The sequence below is a fragment of the Musa acuminata genome, chromosome BXJ2-4 (assembly GCF_036884655.1).
Source record: "Musa acuminata AAA Group cultivar baxijiao chromosome BXJ2-4, Cavendish_Baxijiao_AAA, whole genome shotgun sequence".
NCBI lineage: Eukaryota > Viridiplantae > Streptophyta > Magnoliopsida > Zingiberales > Musaceae > Musa > Musa acuminata.
In genome coordinates, this window is record NC_088341.1 from 16,001,936 (window position 1) to 16,024,814 (window position 22,879).

General features: G+C 41.7%; 1 protein-coding gene across 1 annotated transcript; it reads right to left on the bottom strand.

The window, feature by feature from the left end:
• Positions 1-389: 389 nt before the first annotated feature.
• Positions 390-4,353, bottom strand: LOC103974921 (protein VASCULATURE COMPLEXITY AND CONNECTIVITY). Its single transcript, XM_009389823.3, has 3 exons — positions 4,038-4,353; positions 2,075-2,277; positions 390-1,039 (listed from the first exon to the last, which is right to left on the bottom strand). The coding sequence occupies exons 1-3, from the start codon at positions 4,131-4,133 to the stop codon at positions 724-726; spliced, it is 615 nt and encodes a 204-aa protein (XP_009388098.1). The 5' UTR covers positions 4,134-4,353; the 3' UTR covers positions 390-723.
• Positions 4,354-22,879: the final 18,526 nt, after the last annotated feature.

Genomic DNA, 22,879 nt, shown 5'->3' on the forward strand with positions numbered 1-22,879 from the left:
ATAGACTGCAACATAACGGTGAACATATTGCTCCAGCATCATTTTGGTACATTCTATGTTAATGGCTCATAAATTGTATATGGTAAATATTATGAGAATAGTTGATTATAATCAATTCACAATCAGTAATACCAGTCAATAAACCATAAACAATAATACTAAAAAAATAATATGTTTCCTTTTATAGGTTTGTTCTCATTTGACATATGGTTTGAATTCCAAGCTCTACCAAGAACATGGAGAGGTAAATCCACCACTGCAGGTTGGCCGAAAATGGCAACTGCATAGACCATGGACACAGAATCTGTTTATCTTTAACTCACAAAACCCTAACTCATGTAGACTGAAAGAACAGACACCCTCTAACTGACGTTTGCAATGTTGAGATATAACAGTGAAATGCTGCTAATCCATCAATGATGAACTGCTAGGATACTGAGTTTTACAAAATACAAAACCTAGTTTTGAAGCAAACAATGCTGATCCAACCAAGCAGACAAACCTCAACAGTGTCCAACATGCAACAGAGGCATCTTTTTCTTCAATTTGTACAAAAATATCGAATGTTACAAACTAACTTCCAACATACATGAATCCTAGCCTAGCGAGAAGAGCAGATTCGATGAAGGTGCTGAGGAGTTTCGAGATCAGGGATTCATATGCAATCCACTCGCCACCAGAAACAACACCAGACCAAGTTTCCAACACTAGCCAGTATCGTCGTCAGGGGAATTGCTGACGGTTGTATGTATCCTCATGCACAAAAACAGGAGTTGCCTGAGCTGGGACCCCAGGATGCCCCATTGCAATGGCTTCATTTTGCTGTGGATCCCAAGCTTGTGCAGTCTTTGATAACAAGGCAACATAGTAAATTATGCCAAGAGCAACACTTGAAAGGGACAGCACTGCCCCTCCCGAGAACACTCCAGGCTTAACAACATAGCAGTCGTTGCCGCCAAAGTACTTCCTTTCTTTACCCCGTTGGTCATTTAAGGCAGCACCCGTTAATAACAAAAGGAAGGCTATTATGAAAGACACCCTGCATCATCACATAGTCCTTGCGATAAAAAAAACTCTCGAAATTGAACTCAAAATTAGACAAGCATTAAGAGGCAAATCAAGCATATAACATTAGGCAGTGTTTAAATGGTTCTTTTAGGTTCGGATCAAGATGAACAAGCATTAAGAAAAAGAGCTAGGAAAACATATGCTTTGTCATTCACAGACCACTTTGCCAAATTTATCAAGTGAACAACAACCTCAAGTGATCAAGAACAATGAATCATGATGGAGGAACAAAGTAGATTAATGTTAGTGTTTGCTGATGCTCTTATTTGAGAAGATTAATATAGATGTGAAAGATTTCTCCAAGGAACAGAAAGATCAATTTTGATTTCTCTCTCTCGGACACAATAGAAAAGAAAGCTTTACTAAATGGTAGACAATTTTAAGAAACCAAACAGATCTATATCGACCTATACAACCTTATTTAGAGACTTATTACTACTTGAACGTGTTTGCCTCCTCGTAAGTAATTTAACAAGTGAACTTTTGTCACGAACCATATTTCCAAAAGTAATATTACCTCATGATACTAAATTTTGATATAAACACAATTTTGTGATGTACTGTCAAGATGTTGAATCCTCCCATGGTTTATGTTCAAAATGTCTAATGTTGATACCGCGTAAATATGATACAGCAAGTAAACTACACATCTTCCATAGGAGACACATGGAGTTGGTAACTTAGGGAGTATTTTTTGGTAGATGAGAAAGTGTCAATATCCATAATAATAAGTGATAATAGAGGTAGAGGCAAGACAACTACACCCCCCTCAACCCCCACCCTTCCCCCAGTAAAATGTAATCACACTAACAAAAATTAATATGTAACTATATGTGACATATCAGAAAGCATTTCCAAGATTTCAGCACAAAAATGCAACGAACATGGTCATTTACATTTCTCCTACTCCAGAATGAATAATCTCTGCTATACACGATAGACAGCAAATTATATTGTATTTAACAATGAAAAGATAGTTCAAATCAACTTTAGTGCAGAAACTTACCAGGAAGCAATAAAAGAGATCAACCCTACTGTCCAGTTGGAGCTGGATGGCTGAGAATGCTTCTTGCAACATATGCACCCAGCAACGGTGTTTATTATTGCCTGGGCAATCATAAGAGCCAATGCCGATATTAGACCTAGAGCTAATGCTGGGCTGTTAGGATATACACATTCACCTCCTGCTGGTGCTTTGACATCAGAAGCCTGCACAGTTGAGAATCAACTGAATCAACATATGTGCATTTGACCAAGTAGTACTATTTCTATTGGCATCGCTAAGGTTTCCTCGATGAATTTGCTGCAGCCATCTATAACAAGTTATATGAGAGTGGATTCAAGCAATTCATATAAGAAAATACCGATAACACAGCTGTTCATCTAATGGTTCGAGGAAAGTTTAATATATAAAATAGGATAATGATATGAGATCCATCTACTTCGCTGCATCATGAGATATCTAAAATTTAATTGGTGTTAGATTACACTGTTCCTCCTTCCTTTAACCTTAATCGGCAAATCCTCCCAAGATTACTTAAGGTAGCCTTTTCGATCATGATAAGACTTATCAAACCGTAGGAGGTTCCATAGTCTCTCAAGTTGAAATATTAAGCAACATAATGACATAACATCATAATTAAAAGGACAATTGGTACATAAAAAAATCATTATTACCGATGCCACTATCGAGATATGCAACCAGAAAGTGACCAACCAACAGAAACAGCTTAAAAAGTAAGATGAGGGCAGAGTTCAAGAATGAAACTATATGCATCTCTAAAGAATTTAAGCAAGATCCAAAGTCCAAATAGAACCATGTGTAAAGGAAATGCTTATGTGTCATTCGATTTTTAACAGGCCGTCCAATTTTTTTAACAGTCAAATACTTATGTGTCGTTCGTAGTGATTAATTTTCCACTAGCTAAGACAGTGACACATGGTTTCCCTAACTTTGATGCTCCAAATCATTCATCAGCTCTTACAAAAGACAGCATCCATGGCTGTTAATCCAAATGGTCAAAGGTAAAATAAGAAAGCCCTTTATGGATTTCAAGCTATGATATCATCAAAGTAGCTTGCATGTGGTTAAATCAAAGTTCAGGGAATACTTATACAACATATTCATGATCCTAATGAAATCAAGCAATCCTTACAATATTAACTCCCTCTCTTCTGATTCAAAGATTATTCAACATAAAACTAAAATAAAAACAAGGAACAAAATTTTGTAACACTGGGTAAACAGCTGAGGAAAACATAATCGAAGTATATATAAAAGAAAGTCATGTATCCCCGACAATGCAGTATAAAAAGAAAAAAAGATTTGCCTAATCTCGATCCCGATAAATCAACTTCATCAACATGCTGCTTCATCAGTGAGCTTATCAATTAATCAGTAATACTCCCTTTCCCCCTTTCTCTTTCAGAAGCTTCAAAGCACTTCTTAATCATTCCCTATCTACAGATCCCATCCAACTTCCTTATCTACAAGCTTTAAGGTGCTCTAAATGATTCCTTGTTCAAGAAACCTAGTTTATTCATGTACCACAATAGAAATGTTTGGTCCAATTGCAATCATAAAATGGAGATTTCACAACCAGGAATGTTTAACACTCCTTGAGACCTTTGAACTGTAATACAATTAGACCGAAGCATAAGTTGGCCTTCAGGAATAGGACTCGGGCAGCTTCCAAACTCCGGCAGAATCATCAAACCACCAAACTACATCACTGACGGACAAATTAAGTTTAGAAGAAAGGGGAAAACATCAGGAGAAGGTGAGGAAGAAGACGCCATCAAGCATCAAAGAACCCTCTTCTTGAACACAAAACCCCTCCAATACAACAAGAACAAGCCGATAGCCCTCATCGATCGGGCCATTCTTGTCAAGATCCAACTTTGCACACGACAAGGAAACAAAAAATAGAATCTTGCGAGAAGATTTTGAGGAGAGGGAAGCTGGAGACCTTGATCCTGGTGGCCTCGGCGGCGAAGCCGAGCGCGGCGGAGAGGAGCCCCAAAAATCCCGCGGCCACGGACACTGCCATCGCTTTCCTCTCCATCGCCCTCGCCCGCCAATCACACTCTTCTCTGTACTACGATCGTCGAGAGAGAGAGAGAGAGAAGGAAATAGAACGAGGAAACGAGTAGCTGCTCCTTTTTCTCAGGAACGCTGCGTCTCTCTCTCCTCCACACACGCAGCGGTGAAAAGAGGAAAAAGACATGGAAATCAAGACCGCCTTTACTATAGACTGACGACCCACTTCAGTTGGATGCGTCTTCCTTGCTGCGTCTCCGTGCGTTAGAGAAGTTAATGAATGCTTAAACGTGATTCCCAATCTTTAATGGTGGGTGCTTCGAGCTGTATCACAAAGTGGAGATGCTTCCTTACCACTTACCAACATGGTAAGATTGTCTATGTTGACTTCCTTACCAATTACCAATTCTGAGATGCGTGTTGACTGCAGTTCATAACTGTTCCGATGCCGTCAGGATAATATATAGCTACAGCTTTTACAACCGTAAGCAAAAATTTATATATTATTGATAAGTCATACCACCTACCTGGCAGCGATCAGCAGCCACCTTAAGACTGGCACGGTGCATCCGTGCTGACATGGCATCTCGAGCTTGTGCACGATCAAAATTGTATGAGGTGGCATTGCCTTGACACGGAACCATCCGCGATGGTATAGGATAGCATCGTACGGTGTGGAACCGTGCATGATGGTCCATGACATGCAGAATGCATGGGTTGACTGCTCGAGGAATCGATTACCACTGACGAACCCCATATGATCGACTCTCGACGATAGGTATAAAAGTCGATCCCCTGGCCAATGCTACGGGGGGTTTCTGAATACCAAAATTACCCTCAAATCCATCTTGTTCTGACTTAAGATTTAAAGGGGTCAAACAGATAATCCCCCTCCCGACATTAACCTTTTCTTGTTAGGGAAGCGGTGAAGGCACAAGCTCAAGTCCCACCTCGGGATGATCTACGAGGCACTTCCTCGACCTGGCCTGGTTCTTCTATCACCACCTTAGACTTCCACTTGGACGACCCTGTGCCTTCGAGACCGAACCATGCCGTGTTGACTCTTTGACCATGGTATAAAGCTGCATAACATTTTTGACACTAGAGGAAGTGCTGGGAAATCACGGGTCTGCATCTTATGTGCAGTAGAAACCAAAAACAAAATCAGATTTCCCAAAGTTAAGTACTTGATCGTTGTGTGACGATTAGTACGCGAAAAAATCGTAAAATCGAAAAACCACACATATCATGTTAGAAGTGTTACTTGGGGAGATCGTATATCCCCAAAATTTCTAAATCCGATATAGTGGATAAAGGAGAACTCTCGTACTCCTCTCTAGCAGTGATCCACATAACGAACTGTCACGAACTTAGCTGGATTTGCCTAAGTCGTGCGGCACCCTTGCGTGTTCGTCCGCAAAGGTCAGCCTCCCCGAAGCCTCCCATGGTCCTTTAGGACCCATAAAAGAGAGAACGGGTTAGAGAAAACACATCATTCGGGATCCACAAACAAACATTTTCGAAAACACTTCATAGATAATGCAAATTACAAACAGACTTTACAAACTCTAAATAGTTGCACACCAAAGGGTCAAAATGGTCCATTATAGACCGATGTCTCTCACAAGTGTCCACATGACATAACCTTTATTTACAAGCCTAAAACAGCTACCAACCCAACTAAAATGAGACTATTAAGCCTTCGGCTGTCCATCTACATGTTGTGCAAAGCATGAACATACCAAAAGACACGGACATACATAAGCATTACATCAAACATCCTGTTTAGAAGTTTGTCCGTGACATTCTCCCCCACTTATTCCTTCGACGTCCTCGTCAAAGCCTTTGCCGACACTGTAACTCCTTGCCTTTACTGAGTCTTCAATCTTCTGCTCCAACTGCAATGCGCCTCCTAGCTCCCAACTGCTCTCCGTTGTTGTTTTTGAGTAGTCAAACCTTTGATCCGCCATGCTGCTACAACTCACCAATGACTCTGACTCTAGTGTGGGGTTGGTTGAGTTGTGTTGATCCTTGTTGGTTCCTGCGGATCCTCCAGATGAAGGAAAAGACCATCCTTACTATACGCCAATCTCTCAAATGCCTCATGCTGCTTGAACTGGGTGGATGCTTGTTGGAGCTTTAACGAGCATCGCCTCGTAAACTTCTGAAGTTTTGGGTCCTTCCTCCAGAAAATTTGCCCATTGACTCTTCTTTCACTTAGTTGTCACTTCTAAGTAGATTCGCATCACTTCTGCTTTCGATTGGTATTTCGTTGGGAAATGAAGCGGACAATCTACTCTCAGTAGCACTGATCAATGTTGGTGAGGATTTGACAACTATTGTCTTCTATTATCTTTGAAGGGTCTTTGAACTTGTATAGAGCTCCTCTCCTGGATAGATAAGAGAATTGGGGTACTCGGTTTCACCCATTCTCTTAAGAGCTGAGAAGGCAAAGGTTACTTGAGTTCGCCTGCCTCCTCAAGGTTGTACTCCATGCATCGAGCTGGTTATTGGCCTTCGCCTACTCTTTGCTCACACTTTTGAAGCACTTGAAGTGTTTGCACTCCGTGCGTTGAGTTAGTTATTGTGATTCACCTTCTCAATGCCATCGAACTTCTGGAATATAAGAAGTTTTTACCCCAACTTGGAGTAATTCTCTAATAGATTTGGTCGCCTCTGGGATTGTACCATCTTCTCCATCAACCATGCTGCTTACTTCACTGAGTAGCAAAGGTACATCACCACGTACTGCTTACTTCGTTCCTTGGTCGTGCACTTTTAGCTATCTTGATGAGAAGCTCGTTGACACCGATCTTACGAAGTTTCTTGGCCTTTGCCCTTCAACCTTGTCTCGGTACTTGGAGTTTGCCTCTGCATGCTCCACCTCCTCGGCCCCTTTCACGACCAAGCGCTCTCCCTCTATGAGAGCAAGGGATCAATGGCTTTCATGGAAGTCCCGCCTCTGCGGTACCATGGCACTGCCATGCCTATAGCCCTACTATCCGTCACCTCGCATCTGCATCCCTTTTCTTCACGATCAGTAGATATGTCTCTATGGCACTCCTCCAAGTCCACTGTTAGAACCCTTGCAGATTCTAAATTTGGGGTTGATCTCTTTAGGGGATCGGCCTCCTTGGAACTCTATAGGGGTTCCTCCCTCCAAGTTGCTGCTCAAAGGCTGCAGAAAAGATTCATCTATTGCTTATGAAAAGAGGAGGAATACATGACTATTTATAGGGCTTCTAAACCCTAACTCCTAATAGGACTCCTACTCAAGACTCCTACTTCTAACCAACTCCTAATAGGACTCCTACTTCTAACCAACTCCTAATAGGACTCCTACTCAAGACTCCTATTCCTTTACAACTCCTAATTCTTCTCTAAGAAACAACCTCCTAACCCTAGCCGGCCTCTTCATCTCTTTAATAGGGGTCGGCTTAGGTAGGTTTTACATGAATGTCCCTCTCAATTAGGACTCTCCAAGCTAGAGTCCTAACAGACCCGCCCTCTTCAAATCAGCCTTGTCCTCGAGGCTGATGATTCATGAATTCTGGGAATTTGATCTTCAAGTCGTCATAGTTATCCCAAGTGGCATCTTCTATTGGTAGGTTCGCCTACTGTATTAGCACTTCATTAGTGGGTCGTCGTCGTCGAGTCACGATCCGTCGATCAATAATAGCACTTGGTTGGGTCTGGAGTTCTCTTTGGGTAGTCATATTTGGTGGGTGGCTTTGGCCTATCTCCAAGCACCTATTTAAAACTTTCGTCTGGTTGTTGGTTTGTGGGTGATATGTCATACTCCTTTTCAATTTAGTACTCTGCATATGGAATAACTTTGTCCAAAATCTGCTCTTGAAGATGCAAGTAGAATTTGTCACAAGCACAATGCATCCCTTAGAGCATAATTCTTTTGAGTCCCGATTGTAATGAGCCACGGAGCTTGGTGCTTCCTCTAATTTTTTATTTTTTTGATCTTATTGGTCTCTGAATCTTCCTGCCATTCCATCTTAATATCATCAAGGAAGTCATTGGTCGGAAGTGAAACGGCCGAAAATTCAGCTTGCTTAGGTAGCTGCGAAAGCACATCTGCAACAACATTCTCTTTCCACTTTTTGCAAGTTATTTCATAATAAAATCCAAGAAGTTTTGTTACCCATTTTTGTTGCTCAAGGGATGATATCTTTTGCTCCAAAAAGTACTTGAGGCTTTTATGGTCGGCTTTAATTTAAAATTGTCGACCGATCAAGTAGGGTCTCCATCTCGTTGCCGCGTGCACAATGACGAGCATCTCCTTATCATATGTTGACATATTTTGATGGGAGGGAGACAATGCTTTGCTAGTATATGCGAGTGGTCGACCATCTTGCATGAGAATGACTCCAATTCTGACTCTAAATGCGTCGACCTCAATAATGAAGGGTCGGCTGAAATCTGGTAGTGCTAGCCTCGGCGTCGTTGTCATGGCTACCTTAAGTTTGTTGAAGGTAGCGGAGGCTCTGTCCGACCATTGGAAGACATCTTTTTTCAGTAAGGAAGTAAGTAGTGCACTGATCTTTCCATAGTTTTTCATGAACTTGCGGTAGTAGCTTGTTAAACCCAGAAATCCATGCAGCAATTTTATGTTCCTCAGGGTCGGCCAGTTCTGCATTGCTTCTATTTTGGAGGGGTCCACTGCTATACCTTCCTCTGATATGATATGCCCAAGATATTCCACCTTCTGTTGAAGAAAGCAAAAATTCGTAGTGGTTGCCGTGTGTTCAAAAGGTGGTTTTCGGTATGTCTTCTTCGCACACTCGTATTTGATGATACTCGGATTAAAGGTCCAGCTTTGTGAAGATTTATGCTCCCTTTCATCTAGCAATTCATCTACTATTGGAATAGGGTATTTGTCCTTGACGGTTATGCCATTGAGAGCTCGGTAATCAATACACAATCGCCATGTTCCGTCCTTCTTTCGTACGAGGAGCACTAGTGAAGAGTAGGGGTTGCAACTTGGCCGAATAACTCTTGTTTTGAGCATCTCTTTTACAATTCTTTCTATTTCATCCTTCTAGAGATGTGGATACTGATATGGCTGAGTATTTGCTAGACATTTTCCTGGAAGAATTGTTATATAATGATCATACCGATGAGTAATAGGTAGGTTGCGCGGTTCATCAAATATATCTGAAAATTCAGCAAGCAAAGGAAGTAGATTTGGATCTTCAAATTCTGTTGGCTCTCCCTTAGTTTGCTGCTCAAGTTGTACCAAAAAGCCGCTGCATACTTTATACAAAATCTTCTCCATTTGTTGTGTGCAAATCGTTGTTACGTCGCCCCCACATTTCCTGTGCAGTATCACCTGTTTCCCCTTACTATAAAATTTCATAATTAGTTTCATAAAATTCTAGGAAACATCACCTAATATCATCAACAATTCAATTCTATGCATGGCCTCATGATCATCAAGAGGGAGGAGGAAGAAATATGCAATTATCTCTTGGTCCTACAGCAACAGTTTCACCTGCGGGCACCTACGATAACACTTCAAAATCCGTCCGTTGGCGACCTTAATGACAAACCTGCTGCAATTCTCAATAGGTAAGTTCATCTGGATAGTAACCTTATTGTTTAAGAAGTTATTAGTACTGCCCGTGTCGATGAGAACAGAGATCGGTTGTTGTTTAAGAAGGCCTCCAACTTTCATCGTTTGCGGGTTCGAGTAACCGGCTAGTGCATGTACCGTAACGTCGGTCGGTTGTGACTCTTCTTCTGCATCTTCTTCTTTATGTTCAAGGCTCTCTTCTGGATGTTCAATGACCTCTTCTTCTTCTGGTTCAATCATAAGAAGTCTCCCTTTACTACAGCGATGCTCATGGCTCCATGGCTCGTTGCAATGCCAACATAACCACTTTGCATATCGCTCCCGAAACTCTTCTCTTGTTAACCTCTTTGGTGTAGGGACTTGGTTGATAGTAGGGGAGGCTGAGAGCTTCAATATTACTGGTTGAGGAGCGACCCTAGTCCTCCGAGCTTCATGGTACAATTGCTCCTCTTGATGTCGTGCGAAAGAGATGGCTGCCATAAGAGTATACGGTTGTCGCACTTTAACTTCTCCTCGGATCTCCGGCTTCAAGCCCTCAATGAAGGTCCTCAATAGCTATTTTTGAGACCAATCATGAGTTTGATTAGATAACCTTTCAAACCTGGTTTGGTACTCCTAAATGGTGGAAGTTTATTGGATCTTTGCTAGTTGTCCGTTAATATTCTCGTAATCGGTTGGTCTGAAGCGGATCAGCAGTCCTTCTTTGAATTATTGCCATGAAAGGACTCCATAAGTATGTTTAAACCAGTCAAACCACTGTATAGCATCCCCTTCAAGATGTATAGCTGTAATTTTCACCATAGATGCATCCGCGGTTTTGTGGTATTGGAAATATCGCTCCGCGCGCGAGATCCAACCAATCGGGTCTCCTTCTTCCCATCTAGGGAAGTCCACTCTCATGCATGGATAGTTGGGGTCAGTCATAGAGCCTCCCCTCCCTTGGAACTCATCTCTTCGGGCCCGGTGCGATTGGGCAAAGCTCTCTCTGTGATATGATATTTTTGGGCTTAGTGGTCGGCCCAATCTGAGTTCGGTAAAGAGCGTCCGAATCTTATCCTCCATTCGCGCCTCCAAAGTTTTGAATTTAGCATTGATTGCCTCATTAGATGCCATAGTATATGCCTCCAAATCTATAATGTTAAGATCTCTCTTTTGTTGTCAGGTTAAAGGCATGTATAGGTTGAGAGAAGTGATGGTCGAAAGGGTTGGTGGATCAGTGGATGTAGGCTACGATTTAGGCTTGTTTTGTGGCTGTTTTGGGTGCAGTTTGAGGGTGTGGTTTAGTGGAGTTTTAGGGCTATGGATGAAAGTTTTGTATCTGTGGTAGATGGCAGCAAATGTTTGATAGAAATCAGTGGAAGTTGCAGCAAGTATGTGCTGTCTTGTTAGAGTAGAATTGTCGTCGAAGAAACAATGGTTTCTCGATGTAATTTCTACCAAAAACTTGAGAGAATTGATAGCAAAATCACAGTTTATATGACAGCAAGGATGTCTAATTTAATCAAGAGAATTTTGGCAGTATAACAGCAAGGAAATTGGTGCAAGTTACGATAGCAGAATTCTCGTCGAAAAATTTCAGCGGTTTACGATGAAAATTTGCAGCAACACAAAATCATTTTTAGAGATGAATTTCTCAATAGATCAATCTTAGATGGAAGCCAAGATGATCTATGAAGTGTATAAGAAATTTCATTCAAAAAAGATTGCAAATAGATGGGTTAAGGCAACAATATGCGGCTGAAATTTTCTACAGCATAGATTTTCAAGTATAGCAGATTGGACATAAAAGATCAGTAGTTTATATTGAGAATTTTTCGATGAAACCAAAGGAAAATCCGCTGTTAGGAAGTTTCAAAGATGTCATAAAAATTTTGTAGAAATTTGGATAGAAAAAGTACAGTAGCAAGATCAAACAGATGGTGTTATGCGGCTGGAATTCTACAATGTATCTTTCGTCGTAGAGATGAAAACTTTGTGACGAAAAGTTTATGCAGCAATATAGGAACAATTTTTTTTTTTTTTGGATTTTCGAATAAGGATAACTAAATTGCAGCAGCAGTAAGGTAGGAAACCAGAACCTGTTGCAATTCACGGGGAGATCAAAGGATGATCCGCGGTGGTGGAGATGATGGCGGAATTCGGCGACGATCTTTTAAGCAATTGTGGGAATTGCTTTGGACGGTTGTGGAGGGTTGATGGATGGCTGTGGAAGGGCAGCGAGATGCCAAGAACGCTGCTCTAATACCAGGTGTTAGAACCCTTGCAGATTCTAAACTTGGGGTTGATCTCTTTAGGGGATCGGCCTCCTTGGAACTCTATAGGGGTTCCTCCCTCTAAGTTGCTGCTTAAAGGCTGCAGAAAAGATTCATCTATTGCTTATGAAAAGAGGAGGAATATATGACTATTTATAGGGCTTCTAAACCCTAACTCCTAATAGGACTCCTACTCAAGACTCCTACTTCTAACCAACTCCTAATAGGACTCCTACTTAAGACTCCTATTCCTTTACAACTCCTAATTCTTCTATAAGAAACAACCTCCTAACCCTAACCGGCCTCTTTATCTCTTTAATAGGGGTCGGCTTAGGTAGGTTTTACATGAATGTCCCTCTCAATTAGGACTCTCCAAGCTAGAGTCCTAACATCCACCTCCATTCTAACTGATGCTTGATTTTGGGTAGCTAAGTCCCTCTGGACTCGTCTTCGCTTCCTCGCCCCTTTCGACTCCCTGCTTCAACACCTCTGTGTTCTCCAAGCAGCTCCCTTTGGTCGATGGAAAGACAGACTGCAACTCCCATGCATGGCCTCTGCCATCGCATTATAGGGTTTGCACCGATTCTGTTCTCCTTAGCTTCCTTGGTAGCAACGTTCGCTTACTCGACCTTGTCCTCTGACTTGCCGGGCTCCCTTAAGCGAATATAGGCTCTAGAGCAGTCCAACTCTCTAGCTGCTTCGATCATACCTCTACATGATCAAGTCCCTCTCATGGGACTCACTGGTACTTGCATTCAAACTTTTCCCTTAGTGGAACACAGCCCCCATATGCTGATGACCAAGGCTTTCATTTGATGCAAAATTCGATGTATGCACGGAAGACCCACCTCTACGGTACCATGGCCTTCACTCCTTGAATCCATAGCCCTTCTTGCCATTGTGTTTTTCACTGAAGTGGAGCTTCTAGTAGCTCCCGATCATACCTTCGTATGATCTAGTCCCTCACGGGGCTATATCGTATGTATCGTATTGCCACAAACTGTTCCACCATGATCCGCTGCACCATGTTGCCTCCTGGTGACATCTTTATTGCATTCTGAACCTTGTGGGATGAACTCAAATTGTGATCCCTCCATATGTGGCCTTTGCCAATACATCGCAGGGTCTCTTCCACCTTCGATTTTGTTCGCTCATTTGGCAATCGACCTTCATCCACCCACTCTTGGGTCACACCTAGATGAAGTATCACTCTAGGACAGTCCGTCGCCTAGTAACTCCCGAAGTCCCCTGACTTCGCTACAATTAGTGCACCATTGTCTGGATCCTGGGCCTCTACTGCTAGTTATAGGTGCTCGGCAAGCCAATCACGTGAGTGATGGCACGTGTGACTTGATACAGAATCTTTTTGCTTATTATATTTTGGCGTATATCACTTTATAACTATTGCATATGTGCATATATATATTGTGATGTCCTTGGATTTGTGCAATGGGAATCGGATCGTGATGAGATCACGATAATGAGATCGATTCACCTTTAAACACATATCCTAAATAATCCCGGTCATAGGTTACTCGAGAGGGACATCATAATAACCGGATAGACTGGTGTGCTGTATACCCGTCCATATAATGGATGCAGCTGGTCTCATAGCTGCTCGTGTAGGGACACTAGGGATACAGTACAGGTGCTCATTGGAGAATGAGTTCACTGATTGATCCGCTTACGGAATGCTGGATGGTTGATGATGCCTTATTGTCAGACAGCGATTCCGTAGTCCTAGTGGTGTATCTGGTCCTTAGACTTGAGACACCAAGGATGTCCTGTATGAGTGCTCCACTCTTTGATACCAGACTTATAGGTTTGGTTGTCCCAGATCTAGTACAACTGGTCATTGAGAGTGGTAGTCGATCTTACGAGGGCTATTGAGTGTCGATAGAGGATCATCCACTCTCGGCGTCATGAGAGGAATATCCTATGTGTTCTTGCTCAGACAAATCCCTGGCCAGGGTCATTCGGGTTGAGAGAAAAAGAGTTCTCCGGGAGAATCCGATTAGAGCGAGACTCGAGTAGAAACCGTATGGGTCTGACAGCACCATGCTCGATATACGGTCTCTGGGATATTAGATGGATGAGGGACTATAGGTACACGGTAACTGAGGACAGATAGGTTCAATGGATTGGATTCCCCTGTATCGTCTGGGGACTACGACGTAGTGGCCTAGTACGTCCGTAGTCGATGAGTCGAGTGAATTATTATAGAGATAATAATTCACTGAGTTAGAAGGAGTTTTGACAGGTATGACTCACGGCCAGCTCGATATTGGGCCTAGAGGACCACACACATATGGTAGGCATTGCGATGAGTAGAGGTTCATATATGAGATATCCGACGGAGCCCTTGTCTTATTGGATGCAGATCCAATACCCACTAGGGGAGGACCCATTAGGGTTTGACAGGGGACCTCTATAAATAGGAGGGATTTAGAGCCTCATAGGCTAGAGCCTTTGCTTGCCTTTCCTATTCTCCTCTTCCTCTCCACCTCAGAGCATGCCTGAAGTCTTGAGGAGCGTCGTCGCAACCCTGCTGTGTGGATCACCGCTAGAGAGGAGGACGCTTGACCTCCTTCACCCTCTCCTAAGAATCTGCAAGGAAACAGGGATATATGATCTCCCTAGGTAACATAATCTACTCTATACGCAGTTTTAAGTTTCGCGGATTTTGCGCACCAATCTTCGCATGATGACGAACATCTCTTTGGGAATCGGGGATTTTGTTTTCTTGTTCTTTCGTTGCGCATGTGATGTCGCCCCCATGATTTCCCAACATCTACCCCTACTAGCACAATCTCCGCTGCGCACCGCTTCCTGCCTAGCAACTTGACTGGTAACACCGTGACATATTCTTCAAGAGTACCCGTCTCCGCATCCTCTTGCCCCGTGCCAAGGCCTTCTGAACCCAACTTCGCCTCCGTAAGTTAAGTCACCTTAGTTCCTCAATTAAATGCTTATCTGAGATAAGGTGCATGTGCCCAGAAGCTCCCTTCATCTTTGGCACCATGCAAGATGAGTCCGCTTCGTCAGAATGAAGGACCCATGGAACAATATGATCATGCTCTTGCCTCTGCAAGAGTATATGTCCTTGACCTCTGTCCAAGGAAAACATTGTGCCTCTGCTCCATGTTCCATCTTCTATGCTGGCTCCCTTCATGCGGCTTGGGTACTTCACCAAGTTACACCCAAGTTGCTCTGCTCCTCATTTTTGCATTGAGTTGATGGTGGCCCTCGCGCCCACCATTCCACAGGTCAGCCCTCCCTTGAGTCCGATCTCCATATCGACTCCAAGTGTGCCTTCATTTGTGTTGCTTTGGATTGCTCCCCCACTTGATCTCGTAATGCATCCACCAATGCATTCTCTCAAGCGAGATCATGCGACGACTCCTTGTCGCTTTCTTGGTCCATTGAGCTTCATGGGGTTGGTTTTTGTTGAGGTACTCCTCCTCAACATGTGCGGTCTATTGCACATGATTCTCCCTCTTGGAGAGCCGGGACTTATCCCTCCTGGATATCTATCCCGTTGGAGGAACATCTCTCTTCGTTTCGGAGACCACCATCCCCTTGGACTACTTTGATTTGCTGAACAAACTATGTATTATTCTGCCTCCTGTAAACGTACTTACTAGATTGCTGTTAGGATCGAGAGCACTAAGAGGGGGGGGTGAATTAGTGCAGCGGTAAACTTTCAGCGATTAAAACGAAACTAAGTTCGAATGATAAAAATGATTTCTGTGTAAAATCTGATTCTAAGCAAGATGATATTAAAGTTAATCTAGGCAGTTTGCAACTATGATGAAAACCAGAATATAGGCGTAAACTGAAATCCGACGTTCGTACGAAGAAACTGATTTACGTCTAAATGCTGATTTATGTCTAAATGTTAGTTTCTACTTTCAGTGCTGAACGGGTGGGGTATTTATAGGCCCCAACCCAGTTCAAATTTGGAGCTCAAAACTGTCAATTCCCGGAATTCCGGGATCAGGCAGTTGCACCTCCTGACTAGAGCGGTTGCACCGCCTGGCAGAGCTCGAAGACTGAGCCTCTGGGCGGTGCCACCTCTGTCAGGGGCGGTTGCACCTCTCTGCTAGAGCTCAAAGACCGAGCTCAGGTGGTTACACCTCCTGACTGGGGTGGTTGCACCGCCTGCTAGAGCTCGAAGACCGAGCTCAAGCGGTGCTACCTCTTGTCAGGAGAGGTTGCACCGCCCAGTCTCGCTTGGAGACTGAGCCCAAGCGGTTGCACCTCCTGGCTGGGGCGGTTGCACCGCCTAGTCTCCCTGGGAGACTTAGCCCAAGCGGTGCTACCTCCTGGCTTGAGCGGTTGCACCTCCCACAGCAATCAGGGTCCGAATGGGTAGATCCATTATGCCCAAATTGGGTCTTTCAGGGGCCCAATTACCCCAAGATTAAGCAAATGGGATTGTTGAATCTCGTATTTTGATGATGAAACTCCTTGAGATATGTTTATGATTTAATCTGCGTTTTGAGTGACGCAGGGTGCTTCGATCAGGATAAGACAATTAAAGCAGGAACATCATGTTGTGCCGGAGGAACATGTCAGAAGATTGGACGTCGGGCCGGTGGATCGGTCGACGTATCGACAGAAGGCTTCGGGCTGTGGACTCGGGCATCGGGCCAAGAAGAGCGGGTATTGTGCCAAGGATATCGGAGTTGCAGAGTCAACTGGCCGATTGGGCAATAGGCTGCAGGAAAGGACGATGCGCCGAAGAATCGGACGAAGCGTCGAGGGACCAATGACATGCCGGACAACTTGATTAATTGCTTAGGATTAATTGTCTCGATCGAAGTTTTTGTTTTTGTGTGTGCAGGATTAACTACGATGAAAGTTAGACAAGCAGCAGGAGTTGCGCCGGAGTCAAGTTCATGATCACATTGGGAGTTCGAGAGTTCGACGGAAGTTCGGACGGTCGTCGGAGGTTCTGCGAGAACAGATCCGAGAAGTCCAGAAGCTTGCCAAGCGAAGCTCGTCGGAACTTGCCAAGTGGATCGTCGCAAAGTCCAGGAGTTTGCCGGAAGTCCGCAGGAGCATCACCGAGGGTTCATCGGATGATCGACGGAAGTTCGCCGGAAACTCGCCGGAAGAAGCGATTGACGCACCGAAGCAAAGCTGCAGAAATTGTCTTAGATCTAATCGTAGTTAGCACGTTGATTAAGTTAGAAAATGGGAGGTGATCCCATTAACTTAATCTTGGGCCAATTGGGCCCGAATTCGAACTGGTTTGGGCCAAGTTTGGAGCCCAACCAGTGATCTGGAATAGTGCCAGGAGGTGCAACCGCCTAGGCCAGGAGGTAGCATCGCCCAGGCTAAGTCTTCCAACGAGGCTGGGAGGTGCAACCGCCCCAGCCGGGAGGTGGCACCGCCTGAGCTCAGTCTTCGAGCAAGACTGGGCGGTGCAACCTCCCTGACAGAGAGGTGGCACCGCCTGAGCTCAGTCTTCGAGCTCTGGCAGAGAGGTGCAACCGCCTCTGTCAAGAGGTGGCACCGCCTGAGCTCAGTCTTCGAGCTCTGCCAGGCGGTGCAACCTCTCCAGTCAGGAGGTGCAACCGCCTGATCCCGGAATTCCGGGATTTGATCGTTTTGAGCTCCAAATTTGAATTGGGTTGGGGCCTATAAATACCCCACCCATTCAGCACTGAAAGAACAAGAACTCAAGCCGAAATCTTGATCTTTTCAGTGGTTCTTAGAGCTCAAAACTGCTAGTTTTCCTCCTCCTTCTGTTCTTCAAGTTTGAGTTGTAAAGAGAGGAGAGAAAACATTTGTAAGGGTTGTCTCCTGAGCCCGTCAAAAGGAGTGAATCTGTAAGAGGGTAGTTGGCCTTCGCCTATTGAAGGAAGGCTACTAGTTGACGTCGGTGACCTCGCCGGTGGAGGAAGCCAAAAGTGGAGTAGGTCAAGACTGACCGAACCACTCTAAATCTCTGGTTTGCGTTTATTTTGAGCACTTTATCATTACTGCAAACCTCCTACATAGCTACTGCTCTCTGCGCTTTTACGAACGAATTCTATGCAGTTTACGTTCACATCTTAATTCCATTTACAAACTGCAAACTGCTCTCTGCGCTTTTACGAACGAATTCTGTGTAGTTTACGTTTACGTCTTGATTCCATCTACAAACTGCAAACTGTCTCTCTGCGCTTTTATGAATGAGTTCTGTGCAGTTTACGTTTACGTCTTGATTTCACTTACAACTACAAACTATCTTCTGCGCCTTTTTTACGGACAAGGTTCTGTGCAGTTTACGTTCACGTCTTGATTTCATTTACAACTGCAAACTATCTTCTGCGCTTTTACGAACAAGGTTCTGTGCAGTTTACGTTTACGTCTTGATTTCATTTAGAACTGCAAACTGTCATCTGCGTTTAGACGCAAATTGCGTTTAGACGCAAACTGCGTTTAGACGTAAACTGCGCTTAGACGCAAACTGCGTTTAGACGCAAACTGCGTTTAGACGTAAGCTGCGTTTAGACGTAAACTGCGCTTAGACGCAAACTGTGTTTATACGCAAACTGCGCTTAGACGCAAATTGCGTTTAGACGTAAATTTGCGTTTAGACGTAAATCTGCGTTTAGACGTAAATCTGCGTTTTAGACGTAAAACTGCGTTTAGACGTAAACTACGTTTAAACGTAAAACTGCGTTTTAGACGTAAACTGAGTTTGGACGTAAATCTGCGTTTAGACGTAAATATGCGTTTAGACGTAAATCTGCGTTTAGACGTAAAACTGCGTTTAGACGCAAACTGCATTTAAACGTAAATTGTGTTTAGATGTAAACTACGTTTAGACGTAAACTGCACTTAGTCATAAGTTATCTTTGAGTCGGCTTTTGCTTCAAAACTGATTTTTATCGAACGAACGCAGCTTTTGTTTTTAATCGCTAAAAGATATCCGCTGCACTAATTCACCCCCCCTCTTGGTGCTCTCGATCCTAACAATTGGTATCAGAGCGGGGTATTTCTCATTTCGGATTTACACCCGAGAGAAATGACTCTTCAAGAGGGCTTATCGGTTGTTCGTCCACCGTTCTTTAACGGATTGAACTACACTTATTGGAAAACTCGAATGAGAGTTTTCTTGATTTCTCTGAATCTGGATTTATGGAATATTATTGAAAACGGTTTTCAACTTCCCTCTAAACCGACGAACGAATGGTCGGATTTGGAGAAGAAGTATTTCTCCTTAAACGCAAAGGCTATGAATGCCTTATTTTGCGCTTTGGACAAAAATGAGTTCAATCGGGTTTCTTTGTGCGAAACGACTTTCGATATTTGGCGCACTCTTGAAATCACGCACAAGGGAACTAGTAGAGTCAAAGACTCGAAAGTTAATATTTTACTGCATGATTTCGAGCTTTTTCATATGAAACCAAGCGAAACCGTTGTTGACATGTACACCCGTTTTACGGATGTCGTCAATGGTTTAAAATCACTTGGTAAAAGCTTTTCGGATTTTGAACTCGTTAACAAAGTTTTGCGCTCACTTTCTAAAACTTGGGATTCAAAAGTAACTACTATTCAAGAATCGAAAAACTTGAACCAATTTCCACTTGAAGAAATAATTGGTTCATTGATCACATATGAAATGACGTGCAATGCACGTGAAGAACTTGAGAACCACCTTCCAAAGAACAGGAAGGATTTGGGACATAGAACATTTGAAGACCACTCAAGCATAAGCTCAAGTGATGGTGAACTTAAACTACAAATGAAACGAAAATTAAAAAGCAAAAAGAATCAAACTACTTGCTTTAAACGCAAGAAGAAGAACAAAAATTGGGATGAATCGAGCTCCTCCGAAGAAGAGAAAGTCAACAAAAGCAAGGCGGCAAACTACGCCTTAACAGCCTATAATGTTGAGGTAATGCCTTTGGTTTATTTTGAAATTACTTGATGCTTTCATGATGTAGTTTTCTTTTTTAGTTTAGAATTAATTTTCTTGAAAATTACATGTTAAAAAAAAAAAATTATTACAAAATTATGATCATGCTAGTAATTTCGAAAATGATAATATTACATATTTTATGATAAACAAACAAAATTTGATTGAAAATATGAAATCATGGTTAAGAAGTAATAATGTGTATCATGTTTGATTAACATTGTTGAATGAAATCACGTTTGATTTAAAGTAATGCATAATAATATTAAATGGTTATGATACAATGATTAACAATTTTATGCATGAGATTTTAAGTTATTCATGATCATAAGGTTGTTTGATCTTCATGATTTAAATTCAAAATCTATAGCAAAAATCATGTCTGAATATATGAAAGTGTTAATTTCATTTTCGGATTCACTTAACAAGTGGTATCCTAACTATCGGATTTACTCATACACTTATGAAAAATAATTTTCTAAAATAGATTTGATGAAATGATTCCTGCTTATAAATTCCATCTTGAAATATGAATGATAGTATTTTTGCTTGCAAAGATTTGTTTCACATACATATCTCCTATGATTCATGTGCAGAAAAGGAATTTATAAATCATAATACAATGAGATTTCTTATGCAAAAATAAAGTGCTTTTGTGATTCATTGCTAAAGAGAATAATTATTAAAATCATGATCTTGATAATTATAACATAAAGCTCGTTATAAATCAAGATCATTCATTATGCTTATCAAAAAGGAGTTCTTCAAATGAAATGCAACTTGTCTTTTGATTTCTTAGAATTCAATGAAGTGTCATATTAATATCTTAAAACTTGGAATATTTTAAAATGTGATCTTGATAATAATGTTTCAAGTTGCTCTTTGTACTATATCTTTTCAAATGAATCATGAGCCTTGATATCATATATTTCATAATATAGAAATAACAAGATTTCTTTGCCTTTTGTCTTGAACTTTCATGCTTATCTTAATTTGGCATATAAAGACTAAGGCATGATTAGATGAAAAAGAATCTCTTAAAAAATGCTTTTCCCATCTGATCGAGATTAATGATTTCATGATATTTTGTGAATCTCGAAATTAATTTTAATGACTTGATTATGAATTTCAAGTTAATGATTTGATTTGAATAAGTTTTATCTAAATCATAATCTTGATCTTGCAAAATTGAAGTCACAAATAATATCCTGTAGTATTCATGAATTGCTACTCACAATATGAAAGCATTGATATTCATGACTTGAATTGGATTGAAACATTGTATGCTTAAATTAATCATTCTCCTATGTTTCAAAAATTCCTTAAATGCCTTATGTGATGATTGAAAACTAACTTGCTTTATGATGAATCACGAATCATAACTTGATCTATGATGCCTTGAAATGATAAAATGGGGAGAAGTTTTGATCATGCATGGTAGGATATAATTTGACAAAATTGATACCATCATGATATGAAACATTTATGATCTGCAATTATGCATGCAATACTTGTGCTTTCTAATTATGATGTGATGTATTGCATATGATGTAAATCATGATTTAAAATGCTATGAGTGCTAAGTTACACATTTTGAGAAGAAATTGCTATATTGAAACATTAATGTAATTATGAATGATGATATGATATTATGCATGTAATACTTCAACTTATGATAATGATGCATGCAATGATAAAATATTCATGATGAAAAATTGGCTTAACATTCATAACTTGATTATTCATCCTTTGTCATGATTTTGAAATTGTTGTAAAAGGAAAAAGAACTACAAAACTGTATTCTTCCTTGACAATGACAAAGGGGGAGATAGCTAGCTTGCACAAGTCAAGAAGATGCAAAAACTTGATTACTAGCTTGCCTATCTTAAGTAGCAAAGATTGCTAACTTGCTTATTTCAAGAAGCAAAAGATGTCTTCTTGAACATCACTATCTTGAATATCTCAAGAAGCAAGACTTGCAACCTGCACATTACAATAGGAAGCAATAATCATGAGCCTACACAAGAAAGTTATCTTGCATTTGCTTTCGAAATTTTTGCTAGCCTGTATAGTGCGAAACTTGTATATCGTAAAAATTGCTAGCTTGTAGTCTAAAGAGAAGCGAAAAGTTGCTATCTCAAAAGAAGCATATGTGCTATCTTGCCTATCTCAAGAGGCAAAAATGCTAACTTGCACATCTAGCAAAACTTGACAAATTTGCATATTTCAAGAAGCAAGAGTTGCCTTCTTGAACATCTCTAATTTGCTAGCTTGCATGATATAGAACTTGCTAACTTGAACATCTCTAATTTTCATACCAAGTGCTATCTTGTATGCTATAAAACTTGCATATCTAAAACTTGATAGCTTGAATATTCTAAGCATGATTCAAAACTTGCTATATTTTCTAGCAAAATTGCATGATGATAAAACTTGATAATATGTTTTTCATGCAATAAGTTGAACCAATATCACAAACACTTGATTGTGATACTTCTCCTTTTTGTTGATGACAAAGGGGGAGAAGTATGTTGATGACATGACATGTGATGCATAAGTTTATGCATATGTTCATGTTGACGTGTTGCAAGTATTCATGATGAATATTGCAATGACTTGAATTCAGTTTGAATTCAAGGTTCTATCAATATGGCATATTGATAGGGGGAGTTTGTTTAAACTCCGGGAGTTAAGTTTAACTCCGTCATCAAGTAGTTGTCATCATCAAAAAGGGGGAGATTGTTGAATCTCGTATTTTGATGATGAAACTCCTTGGGATATGTTTATGATTTAATCTGCGTTTTGAGTGACGCAGGGTGCTTCGATCAGGATGAGACAATTAAAGCAGGAACATCATGTTGTGCCGGAGGAACATGTCAGAAGATTGGACGTCGGGCCGGTGGATCGGTCGACGTATCGACAGAAGGCTTCGGGCTGTGGACTCGGGCATCGGGCCAAGAAGAGCGGGTATTGTGCCAAGGATATCGGAGTTGCGGAGTCAACTGGCCGATTGGGCAATA

Coding starts and splice junctions, on each gene's coding strand:
- LOC103974921 (XM_009389823.3), bottom strand. CDS start 4,133: ATGGAGAGGAAAGCGATGGCAGTGTCCGTGGCCGCGGGATTTTTGGGG. Junction 2,278..4,037: donor CCGAGGCCACCAGGATCAAG/GTCTCCAGCTTC, acceptor TCAACTGTGCAG/GCTTCTGATGTCAAAGCACC. Junction 1,040..2,074: donor ATCTCTTTTATTGCTTCCTG/GTAAGTTTCTGC, acceptor GTGATGATGCAG/GGTGTCTTTCATAATAGCCT.